The sequence below is a fragment of the Perna viridis genome, chromosome 5 (assembly GCF_037379345.1).
Source record: "Perna viridis isolate PV_CMFRI_1.1 ecotype Kerala chromosome 5, ASM3737934v1, whole genome shotgun sequence".
Lineage (NCBI taxonomy): Eukaryota > Metazoa > Mollusca > Bivalvia > Mytilida > Mytilidae > Perna > Perna viridis.
The window spans coordinates 37,348,606-37,361,744 of record NC_142449.1 but is presented as its reverse complement, the minus strand read 5'-3'; the positions used below and the strand labels follow the sequence as shown (position 1 = coordinate 37,361,744).

The following is a 13,139-nucleotide window of genomic DNA, read 5'->3' as shown; positions in this document are numbered from 1 at the left end:
CAGTTTCAGAAAAGTGTAATGAGCAAACAGACAGATGGACAGATGGATAATGCAAGGAGATTGCAATATAGCCTCCAATTTAAATCATGCAAGTGACAGCTCATGTATATGTAGAATAAGTAGTAATACATTGTTCTTAACTGCTTTAAATATATGAGTGTATTGTACCCCAATCTAATAATGAGTTAGGGTACAATACACTCATAGCACCAAGGCCATAATAAAAAAAATATCCTTGATTCTAACACCCTCCGCAAAAATTTTTATTTGGATTTTTTAGGTCAATATCTTTCAAAATGAAAGCATTTATCACTTAAATTGAAAAAAAAATTGCCCATCTGACTCAAATTTGGAAAAATGTTGGTTGAGAATCTAACAAATTTTAACAACAATTATTACTACTTACCATACAAATGTACATTAGCAATCCATTAAGAGTTAATAAAAACAAGAATTATTTAATGAAAACAAAGCATTTTGTCATTTAGAGTAGATACATGTAGTTAATGAAAACACTGCATTTTCTTTCATCTTTATTTCATCACTGAGATTATATCAGGTACATGTACAATGTACCCTGTTTTACAAACAACAATAAAATAAATGCTGGCAAAGAAGTGACTAGGGATATATGTATAAGCACTGAACACATAATTTGGCACAATGAATGCAAGACTTCATATAGAAGCCAGATGTCATTTTAAAGACTAATTGCAGCATAGCTTATATGCATTGCAACAATCAAATTAAAATTTGTTTAACAAGACATCATTTAAAACAATCAACACTTTAATTCATGAATTTAAAGCATGTGCATGTACAGTGTATAATAAACATGTGAACACTCTGGCAAAAACATTTGTAGCATCATTTAACTCATATCAAAACATTACTTAAGTACAGCTATTTTTAAATACATGTACCAGGCATGTCTCATAACAACAGTAATTCACTGAATAAAAAACTAACCCAGAATTAGAATAGCTTTGTTTTAAAATGTGAAGTCAGTTTCTGAAAGTGAAATGAGACAAGAGAGATATTTATAGTTACGTATTCATATACATTCTATTGCAACATTTAAAAGTTAAATTCCTCTTTATAGTGCAATACACATAATCTTCATCTCCTGTGACCAATAATTCAAATACAACACCACAGTCATAAATTTTATCTGATTTCAATCCAAAACTGCAAAATATTTCTCGGTTTTCTACTATAAATTATCACATGCCTGGTGCTTATTAATACAACAATATACTTAATGCTTATTAAGCACACGATATGCCTACCACACAGTTTTTGGTATTTCAACTATGAAACAATAACAGAAATTATCATTCCATCAATTATAATAATTATTCTACACCAATTGATATTTTTTACTTCATGACTGTTATCTTATGTTATTATATAACCTGTCCAAAAAGGAATGGGTTGACTGACAAAGGTACATGTACACCATAAAATACAAATGATGTTCATTGAAGCAGAGGCAGATCCAGAATTTTGAAAAAGAGGAAGGGGTATTCCAGGGTATTATTTGCTCACTTCCCACAAATTTTGCAAAAAAATTTAAAAGAACTTTTCAACCCTGAATCTGACCCCCTTGATCACCCACTGTGTAGGTCTTTAAGAGTGTGTAAACATAAAGAATTGCACAATGTGATACCACAATAATAATTAAATGTAGAAGTACAAAATGTATATGAACACAATAACATTTGAGGAAACAAGTAAAAAAATTCTCAATTACAAAAAAAAATAAAAAGTACTTATACATGTAGATTAACATTACACATTTTCAAATTTCTGACTCCTCATCAATGTTCATGTATTAAAATAAGTGTCCCACAGTAAACATACTAATTGTAGCTATTTTTGTGGAGGACAGAAAACTGTGGATAATAGTACCCACAAAATTGATTTTTAACACTTTATAATGCTAATCATTATTTGAAACTACAAAAATTGATACCCACAAATGTGTTCACTTCACAGAATCTGCAAAGAATAGCAACTGCGAAAAATAATACTGTTACAGTGTTTTAGAAGGCACCTTTATTATTAGATTAACAGAGATCTGTGATCTAAAACTTTACGTACTAGTATATACCTGCTATATAAAACATTTTTTCATTAGACTTACATCTACTAGATGGATCTTTGGCATTATCTTCAACTGGAACTGGACATTATTAGGCTTCTTTGGCATTATTTTCAACTGGAACTGGACATTATTAGACTTAAGACCCTATATTTCCTTACTAAAAATTCTCTCTATAACAAGGTTGTTTTCTGCCCCACTTTTGTTCTCTGTATTCTCATCACCATTATTTTTTTAACCAAACTATCATGACCTTTATTAAGAGACTGTCTATAAGGAAACCAGGCAGATCCTATGATATGGGTGGCACATACTTTTAGAAGTAGGTTTCAACCCAATGTTTATTTTTTGTTCAAATATTATGTTAAAACTCATTATGACTGAAACATTTTTCTGTATCAAAAGTAGATGATTTGAATATATGTTCAAAGTTCCCAAACAAATCAACTAAATTATAAACTAATTGAAGAGTTAATTTCCTATATTTTAAAGTTTCTAGTGCTTTTTTATGTAATTTATTTTATTCTTATCATTTCAGTTAATTAAAAACAAACATGCAAATTTTAGAACAGATGAGTTTGTGATCCATAAACAAAATTTGACACAAACTGCCTTGGTCATCTATGGGCAACCCCTTGGTTATCTATGGGCAACCTCTTCAATTATACTTCTCATTACTTAAGGAATTACAATTTTTAAAGTAGAATCTTGCCTTTTGATAGTCATTTTTAAAGAACTGGACTCCTTAGAGTCAAGGGACTTGACCTTACAAGATTCAATCTCTTCATCTATTTTTTCCATAGGTTCAACGTGCTTGTTCTTGTCTTCGCCAAAACCTTCAGAACCATCATCTTCATTATCGTAACTTTCAGTGGTACCTCCATCAGATTCCATTATTTGATTCTCATCCTGGCCAGATGCATTGCTCTCAAAGTCATCATCTTCTTTATCAACAGGATCTTTCTCACTTGATTTTTGTTTTGATTTTGCTGTTTTGTTCTTGTGGTATTTGGCAACATTTTTCCTATGGTGAATTGCCTGGCAATGCTTTTTATACGAGCTTTTGTATGTGAATCTCTTGTTACAAGGAATACATTCTATAATGCCTTCACCTAGTAAAAGAAACGTAATAAGGAGCATTGAGGTATCATTTCAATGATTATTTTTTATATTCAACTGTGTTACATATTTCAAAGCATAAATTCTTATAAAAGATGAACACAGACAAATATTTGACTGCTCATGATCAAATTTTGGGATATTTTCTACTGGCAAGTCAAGAGTGAATACATCACATTATAGTGCACTACTTAATTAAGGTGCAGTACTTGTGCATCTAATCATCAGCAAATTCCAAACAGTATTGTTTTAGTGAGTGAAACTACATGTAAATGTTTTTCAGTTTATCTTTCATTGATTCTTGTACTTAAACTCAGTAATACAAGATAGACATCTACATAATGTTATGTTAATAATATCAACTTACACATGTAAGGTTATAAATAATTACCTGTGTGAACCTTACGATGTTCATTATACTGAGCCTTCTTTCTGAACTGTTTTTCACACAGGTCACATGGGAAAGGGAATACCCCATCATGCCTGTACTTGTGGTCCCGTAACTCTGACTTATGATAAAACTTGGCATCACACACGTCACAGTCATATCTCTTGATACCCTCATGGATTTTTTCATGTCTCACCAGATTGCTTGTTCTAAGAAATTCTTTCTGACAGTATTTACAGTTGTACATTTTTCCCTCGTGATCCCCTCGAACATGAGTTCGAAGTTCAGCAGGTGTAAAAAACATTTTGTCACATTGTTCACACTTGTGACTTTTTTCACCAGTATGTCTTTTAAGATGCCTATTGAGTTCACCTCTAAACCAATATTCCTTGCCACAAATATCACATTTGTATTGCCTATTACCCTTATGTTTCATTATATGATGTTTGAGGTGTACTGCCACTCGATAACCTTTCCCACATATATCACATACGTAGGGTAAAACTCCTGTATGTTTACGCATGTGTGTATACAAGTTAGATACCTGATTGAATCTTTTCTCACACTGATTGCACTGGTAAGGTAGTTCTTGTGTATGTATGCGTACATGCATGGTCAGTTGGTACTTCTCTGGAAATCCTTTCCCACAATACTCGCATTTATGGGGCTTAATACCCAGGTGATTTTTCATGTGTGATCTCAAACAAGCATTCTTGTTGAAACCTTTTTGGCAAATGTGGCATTTGAACGGTCTCTCTTCCAAATGAAGAAGTTGATGACTTTTCAAGTTTGTTTTGTGAGCAAATTTTTTGTGGCAAACATCACACTCAAAATTTTTCTCTCCTGTGTGAACACTTTGGTGTTTTGACATGGTTGTGTATGTTCCAAAACCTTTACCACATACTTTACACTTGTATGGCTTATCACCAGTATGAACAACTTCATGTCTTTTTAAATTTTGTCGAATTTTAAAGGTTTTGCCACAAACATCACATGTAAATGGCCGATCGCCAAGATGTTGCTCCAAATGCTTGACTAGAGTTTTTCCACTAACAAACACTTTTCCACAATACTGGCAAGCAGACGGCTTATCAACTTCAACTGTATCTGAAGCATATGTTGTATTCTGCATGTAGCTATTCATGTACTGGTTAGCCTCTTTCTGAGTAGTAGCCAAATTAGACAAATTTGGTACTTGTGAAAAATCAAAAGGCTCATCTTTGACCTCCTTTTTTATCAACCCATTTAGAACTTCTTCTGCAATTAATCTATCAAGCTCTTTCTTCTCTTTGTCAATATCCTTAGGAAGAATTTCCTTTGGCATATCATCAGTTAAACTGCTAGCAGTATGCTCAGCACTTTGATTTTTCATTTTCATTTTTATTTTCAACTTGCCATCTAGTTTCTCTACTTCTACTTCTTTCTTTTTCCTTCTCCTAACAACTTTCTTTTTCTGCTTCTTTCCACCATTATCTGGTGGTGATTGAATTGTCCTATCATAATTATTGTCATCATACTCAATAAACTTTATTCCATCCACATTTAATGAGTTGTCTTCTGGCAGACAATCTTCTGTATTGGCATCTAAAAATTGGGAATAAATGGTTATTGTCAATTACAATAGGGAAAACACAGATATTTACAGTAAAACTCACGGAAAAAGATTGAAATACCCATTATAAATTTGTAAGTGTAAAGTTATCTGGGCTTAGGGATACATGGAATTTTTATATACATGTATTTATCTATTTTTTGTGGAGGTACATTTTACACAGTGCAATGCCTAAAAGTTGTTTAAGTCTAGATACATGTACATGTACCCTGGATTTTTTTAGTGTCAGTGTATTCACACTTAGACATGGCCTGTAAGTTGGACTTAAATCCCAAGCTATAGCAAGGATTGAATGAACACATATAGGTGTGCAAATAGACACAAGTGGCCCATGGTGCACACTTGAAAATAACCTGTTATGCAGGTTCTTTAGTGAGCACCATGTCAATGATGTTATATTTCTTCACAGACTGAAAAAAATAAAACAGTCATTCCTTAAACAAATATGCATTCATGTAATGATATTGCTGATGCCTTGTGAAATTTTTTGTGAGACTGCTTTAATACATCTAAAATGAGCACACACGGTGTTTTTCTTATATCGCAGAGCACTATACTCATGTTTTGTGACCAAAGCAAAAATATTATATGAATTACACCTTGGTTTATATACCTGTATTTACTTCATCTGATTGGACTTTCTCTACAGACAGACAAGAATCCTTCTTTTCCTCTTTGCAGCAGAATGTTTCTCCATCAATTAAGTACATTTCCCCATTCTTCGCTTTATCTGACATACTAGCAAGCCCTGTATCCATGGTATCAGTTTCTTTTAAAATTGAAGATATTTATATATTTAGAAAATACAATAAGAGCAGGTTTGTGTAAAAATAATCTGTTTATATTTTTTTTTAATATGAGAAATATTGAGTTACTACCCTGCAACTGTCTTTTTAAAATCATTAATAATTCTGAAGAGAATGTTAGAAAACATAAACTTTCAATGCATTAGTGTGATCCATTATATTTTTTTTTGTTTTGTTTAATTCTAAATGTAGATGCTGGTTGTGTTTTAAAATCACTACCAAAAGTATACATGTAACTTAAGAAAACATATTGATCCTTTGCAAATTTTAGATTGTATCTTTTGTTTTCATTGTCTCTTGATGTTTGTTCTTATCCACATCTGAAATATTTTAAAGTCAATTGCAAAATAAAGACAAAACAAAATTTCACACCATTTTGACCACTGGATCCTTTCTTTCTAAACGCTTCGGTCAAGGAGTCTTGTATGGCCTTTGACAGTTGATTTAGTTCACCAAAATTGATCATATTATGCACCATTCCCTGAGCTGGTTCAGTACAGCCCGGTTCAATCTTCACACAAAACATGCCGTCTGTCATCTTTTTCTAAATCTTCAATAAAATTTTTAAACATATGGGTACATGTACATGTAATTGTGCACTTGGTATAGCATGCTGTACAATATTTTGAAAATAATTGTTATGTTTTATAATCTAGATGTTTCAATGTAATTATTTTGCCCCACTATGATGGGGTATACATGTAGTGATAGGGGTGTCCTGATCTGTCCTTCCTTCCTTCCATTGCACAGAGGTTATCAATCCCTTATCTGTTACTCCTTCTACACCACTGAAAATGCTGAATGGGATTATAATAATAAAGCTTTCACATAATCTTTACTACATGTATATGTACATTTTTTGTACATATTCCCATTGTATACCCCCTGTTTTAGATTTTCATCCAAATCAGTTTGGAGGTCAGATGATGGATATTATTAAATGGGGTAGTGGGAGAACCAAGTAAGTGGGTATTGCTTATATTTTTTCTTTTCTTTTCACTAAATACATTATGCATGTTTTTTTTATACCATAATTCAACCACTTTTTCCCTTTGTTTAGACATGACTTTAAATGACCAACAACATTAAAGGAGAAGATCATGTTATTGAGAGGTACATATAATACATTGTAAATACATGTACATGTGTAAATGTATTTATATAACAAAAATAAGTTCCAAAATAAATAAGACAAATAAAAATAATTTGTTCATATTAAACATTTGAAAAAAAATTGGGTACAAGTGTAGGCAGGCAGGCACGGATTTTTTATTTTGTAGTATTACTTTAGTATATTGTATATCGGAGAAATATTCTGACTTAGAACAGTTCTTATAGAAAAATATCATGACCAAAAAAAAAAACTTCATGGTACACTATTTTTAGCTAACAACTAGACTGCAGAGGTTAGGTACGTTGTAATTGGAAAGGCACATCTTCTTGATTTTAGGTTACAGACCACCAATTCAACCAATGAGCATTTGGAACGTACGCAAAAATAGTCCTACGCAGAAATTACCCCTGTTCCTCATAGTGCTGTGAAAAAAGTTCTCATCTTATTTTAAAAATTTAAACAGTTTCTGAAAGGAAAAACATTTCTGTACATTTTATAGGTGCATTTTGCTTCTTGTGATGTGAAGCCTAATCTCCATAATGATTTTTAAATATACCCCTATCTTGTGAAAACACTGGGATTTCCCATGCTATTTATAGACCCTTCACTTCCGGTGACCAGTACTGCACTGCAAGTCTGCTAACCCCACATGCCACTCTGAGGATTGTGAGCTGACATATGTAGAATCATGCTGATATATAGTCATCTGCAGGTTAAAGTTAAGGTAAAGTCCAGAGAAGCCATTGAATATTGTGAAATTAGCATAGAAGCCTATGGGAAGTGGAATTAGTGGTTTTTAGCCTTAAGCTGAAGCCATGGCAAAATGAAAAGTTTCTTGAAATAGCTATAAACTACTTGAAGATCTTGTTAACTTTGCCATGAGAGGAATACACTACAAAAATCCTTCAAAATATGCATTTTTTTAAGTTATAGGTCCAAATTATGGAAAATTGGTCTTTTTGGCTGATTTTTATGTCCTATCTTGTAAAAAGTGTAGAAAATTTAGTAAAAATATCAAATATTAAACTTTGAGGGCTATATTTACCTAAATATGGTAGTAATAAGCACTTGAAATCAAGTTTTGTGTAGATTTGAGCAAAAATTAGGTTAGAAATGAGGAAAAACTCACTTTCATTACTGCGGTTAAGGCCATATAAGCATTCCCCTATGGCAACATGGAAAATCCATTATTGAGCACTTTTTTTGCTTTAGGTGCCCTTTACTGGTCATGTTTTAATGTGAAAACACTGTATTTACAAATTTAAAGCCAAATATATCACCTTTTGTGAAAATTTAAAGATTTAGGATTTTTGACATGTGATCAAGAAAAAGGGGGAGGCATGTCAGAAATAAATTTTTAAAAATAGACCAATTTCTCAGAAAATGATTACTTTTAAAACTATTTCTTCATTAATATTGTTAAAAAACAAGTTGTGATTGATATTTTTTATTTGAAAAGTCAGAAAAAGTTCTTTGCAAATATTTAATGCATTTCAGTATGGTAGAATATTTTCACTTTTTTGCTTGCACAACTTGGTTACCCTATATTTAAAAATCAAATATTTAAAAAAGTGCTTGTCACATTTCACTGAAACTTTGCAAATGCATTCAGTATGTGTGTAGGAAGATACCTGTATAGTTATTTATTTTTTCTAAGACAAAAAGTGACTCTTTAGGTTACAGACCACCAATTCAACCAATGAGCATTTGGAACGTACGCAAAAATAGTCCTACGCAGAAATTACCCCTGTTCCTCATAGTGCTGTGAAAAAAGTTCTCATCTTATTTTAAAAATTTAAACAGTTTCTGAAAGGAAAAACATTTCTGTACATTTTATAGGTGCATTTTGCTTCTTGTGATGTGAAGCCTAATCTCCATAATGATTTTTAAATATACCCCTATCTTGTGAAAACACTGGGATTTCCCATGCTATTTATAGACCCTTCACTTCCGGTGACCAGTACTGCACTGCAAGTCTGCTAACCCAACATGCCACTCTGAGGATTGTGAGCTGACATATGTAGAATCATGCTGATATATAGTCATCTGCAGGTTAAAGTTAAGGTAAAGTCCAGAGAAGCCATTGAATATTGTGAAATTAGCATAGAAGCCTATGGGAAGTGGAATTAGTGGTTTTTAGCCTTAAGCAAAAATCAGGCACATTTCAATTGGGTGATTCTTGAAAGTTGTATGCATTCAACAGGGCACATTTTGGTATCTCCTTTGGGTATGCAATTTGAAACTCAATCAGTATTTCAATTAGGTGCACTATCATAAACGTCACACTATTGCACAAGTGACACTGTCATACAAGTCACAATATCATATAAGTGACACAATCACACAAGTGACACTATACTGACACACAGGTCACACTATCATATGCATGTAAGTGACACAATCACACAGATCACACTATCACACAAGTTACACTATCATATAAGTGACACAATCATGCAGGTCACATTATCACACAAGTAGGTAATCAAGGTAATTCTAAGTGATGTTTATCTATGATTTGGTCATTTTATCTACTTATTGGATGGCTAGATATTTGTAATATCACACCATGGACAATGTGATTTAAACTAGTGATATAAAAACTTTGCACAGGCTCATTAGTTATGATTTTGAAATTACATGTCAAGTACTGTAAATAACTTGAGACGACAATTTATGATATTCAACTTTCACTCATTAAGAAACCTATAAATACATGTATTGATATTTGATATTTCATGACAAGGTAAATAAAACTTATGATCAACCTCTTAACATTCCTACTTCCACAATCCCATGATAAATAGGGGGCAATAAGCAAATATAAAGTGAATAAAAACTATGAAGGCAACTTTTACACCCATCAAACAAAAATCTCAGCAGCCAAATGGAATGCACTTGTAGAAATCTCCTTAACTGAAAAAGAAAGCAGGGGGTAGTGGCAGGTACATATAACTTTTGTTGGACAGCATGCCCTACCTAAATTATTTTCATATTTGTTTCAAAAGCAGGGTATTTTACTAAGTAACTCAATAAAACAAGTTAAGACATATGTATTTATAACTCCTGACATACCTATCAAGATTTGGATGCTACATCTCTGAAAAGCACACCTGAATCAATTGGGCTGAAATTAAAAAAAAAATACATCAATTTATTAATCAACCAGCTTATAATTAACTACTTGTAAAAATACGAGTGAAATGGAATATAATACTGCTTACATTTAAGAATGTATTCATTGAAACATGTTTAACTGTGAGAAAATGATTCTGTACTTCTAAAAATGAGATCAATACTAAAAACTTGGGAGTCACACTCACAGTGAGCAGAACCCAATAAAATATGCAGTCACTTGTATAACCATATCAGTCAGGCAACTCCTTTTGACATGTACAGAAATTAAAAATATTTTAACTGGTTGTAAAGGAAAAATTCAAAATTGAGTTTGGTGATACAAACAATATCCATAACCCTTGATTTTAATTGTATCTAAAATGTATAACATAATGTAGATGTAGATAAGGAACTAATAAATGTTAAACATGTTGTGGAAGTACACATATACATGAACAATGTACATGTAATATTCAACCAGGAAGATATTGAATATCTGTAATTCCCCCATCCCACTAGAGCCTCATAACATTATTTATTATTGTAATTCCTGGTAGCATATCTGCATACATAAGATCATTAAAATGTACGCGTAGACGCCGATCGAAAGGTGAGGACAACTTCAATGCGAAGCCATATTTCTTCCATTATTTATGATGATGATCTGCATACCAAATTTGGGCTGAATCGGTGATGATTTTGAGAATGTTCGGCGTTAAACAATAAATTCGCTGTTCAAAATTTTATGTATTGTGTTTTACCTTTTACAAACTACCAGTATTTCATAATTCCACGTATGACACTCATCCTTTCAAATGAAAATTAAGATTTTTTTCACAGAAACCCATCATCTGTCAGAGAGATAGTAAAACCGTTCTCGGAAACGGACTGGACTTATAACAAATCCGGCTTTCAGTTCCACTTGTATTTTGCTTTTTCTTTGTCGAAAAGGGTGTTTAAAACAACAAATCACTTCTTTGATAAAATGGGGAAAGGAAAATTGTAATCAAGGATTAACCAAGATTCTAGCGGAAATCAGATGAATGTTATCCAGGGACATGAAAACAGCCAAACACAACAAAGAACATAAAGCAACTAAAATAATACATGCAAAGTAACGAAAGCAAATGAGCAACTCACTCCACTAAAAACTGGGTGCGTGGACATGGTGCACCGGTAGGGTAAGCGTCCTCTGCTTATCTTGAAACATCCGCAGATCGAGTTGTTCATAAAAAGTCAAGTCCGGGGCAGACGAAAGAGGAAAGAAAATCTATGACACAGTGAACAAATCAGTTTTCATGGTGCAGATGGATACACCGTAACGATCCACGAGTTCATGATGACGACCATAAACTTCTGTAGTGGTGACTTCAATCTTGTAGCAACATAATCCTGTTCCAGAAGCCTAATTGTAAGAAGTCTATCTATTTATCTTCATATTTCCGCACACCGTCATTATACTGACTATTACATGTCGTTGGGCGATACAAAAAGTCTGCGTAGTTATGGCAAACTCCGGCATAACGTATCGATCTCAAGATATTAGGCTGACTTCACAGTGTATGTAGTACCCTAAATCTCAAGTTCTTTCACGGGGGTAGAAGCGATGTACATATCAAATACCCGAAATTGGGATTGTTTAACGAAAAAAAACGCATGTTATTGGACTGTATCATTTAAAATAAGAACATGAACAGTATTATATGTAATAGTCGTGCTAAAAGCTCTAGTCACTCTCTCTTTGTAGTAAAGAATATATGAAAAAGTGTATTGGTTGCACGTATCCCTCGGATAGCAAATCTACTTAATCATTATTGCGGGAGAGAGGTAGTGACGTTATCAGAGAGGTTACATATATTTCCTGTGCAATATATATAATGAAGAGAGACTTGTAGCAAGTCTAAATATGCAACTGTAATAATAATGATGTTTGGAGCTCTAAACAATAACATCTTTGTACATGATCGAACAATAATTTTAAAAGCAAAAAACAGGTAAACAAATGTGCATGTCTTAATTCAGTAAGTGGATTGAGATTTTATTTTTCTTCCTTATAGTTATATGAATGAGCATGACAGATGACCAGCCAACGCCGCGAATTTTATTGTTCTTCTAAGTTTCAAGTTGAGCGAGAATCCATGGAAGCAGGACCGAAATCATATAGGAGAAATCACCGAGCGTGAAGTTAATCCTGACACACGATGTCAGGGTTCCACATGGATAACTGGCTGGTCTCAAAAAAAAAACCTCTTATGCCACCAACGCCGTACTTTTGAGAGTCACTATAGTGACATAAGATTCCACTTCCGGTATACGCAGAATATAATCCATTGACAAGTCCCCCAGATGTCAATTTCCACATATGAAAATAGTACTTTTAAGGGTCGTCTACATATTTCATCCTGAGTATTTACAAAATGTACTACATGTGTATTTAGGCAAATTTATCTTTTCATTTTCTTTCATGCACTTTTTTCATGCTCTTTTATTAATATAGTTCTAGACAAACTTTATCAATATTCTTGATGTCAGACAGCATGTTAACCCGTGAAGTTGATAAGGGCATATGATTCTTTACATTAATGACATACTATGAGGTGAAATGAAATGTCACAAATATTCAATATTGCTCCAATTAAATATCAAAATCTTAAGTAAGTAGAAGGAATATCATTTCCTATAACTATTGCAATGACAACTTATGGAAAATATCCTTTACTGTTGAAGATATAGAAAATTTTAAAAATATTGAAATTATAAGGGAGGTAACTGAAATTTTGAATAAACGAACATGTGCAACATACAATTGTTTACACCGGTAGTTGTACTACAAAATTTAGACCTGTTAACTTGAAAATATTTGTAAAATTAATTGTGCA

At 32.7% G+C, this 13,139-nt stretch overlaps 1 protein-coding gene across 1 annotated transcript; it reads right to left on the bottom strand.

Moving 5' to 3' along the window:
• Positions 1 to 520: 520 nt before the first annotated feature.
• LOC148617323 (uncharacterized) lies at positions 521 to 11,141 on the bottom strand. The gene is made up of 6 exons (XM_088584946.1): positions 11,022 to 11,141; positions 10,219 to 10,270; positions 6,402 to 6,579; positions 5,837 to 5,992; positions 3,615 to 5,195; positions 521 to 3,216 (listed from the first exon to the last, which is right to left on the bottom strand). Exons 3-6 carry the CDS (start codon positions 6,565 to 6,567, stop codon positions 2,783 to 2,785), a joined length of 2,337 nt encoding a protein of 778 aa, XP_088441072.1. The 5' UTR covers positions 6,568 to 6,579; positions 10,219 to 10,270; positions 11,022 to 11,141; the 3' UTR covers positions 521 to 2,782.
• Between the last annotated feature and the right edge of the window lie 1,998 nt (positions 11,142 to 13,139).

What these genes read in the sequence shown, in the direction of transcription:
- LOC148617323 (XM_088584946.1), bottom strand. Translation starts at nt 6,567, where the DNA reads ATGACAGACGGCATGTTTTGTGTGAAGATTGAACCGGGCTGTACTGAA. An exon ending in AGGATCCAGTGGTCAAAATG is followed by an intron (nt 5,993 to 6,401) that starts GTGTGAAATTTT and finishes CAATTTTAAAAG; the next exon opens with AAACTGATACCATGGATACA. An exon ending in ACATCGTAAGGTTCACACAG is followed by an intron (nt 3,217 to 3,614) that starts GTAATTATTTAT and finishes TTCTTTTACTAG; the next exon opens with GTGAAGGCATTATAGAATGT.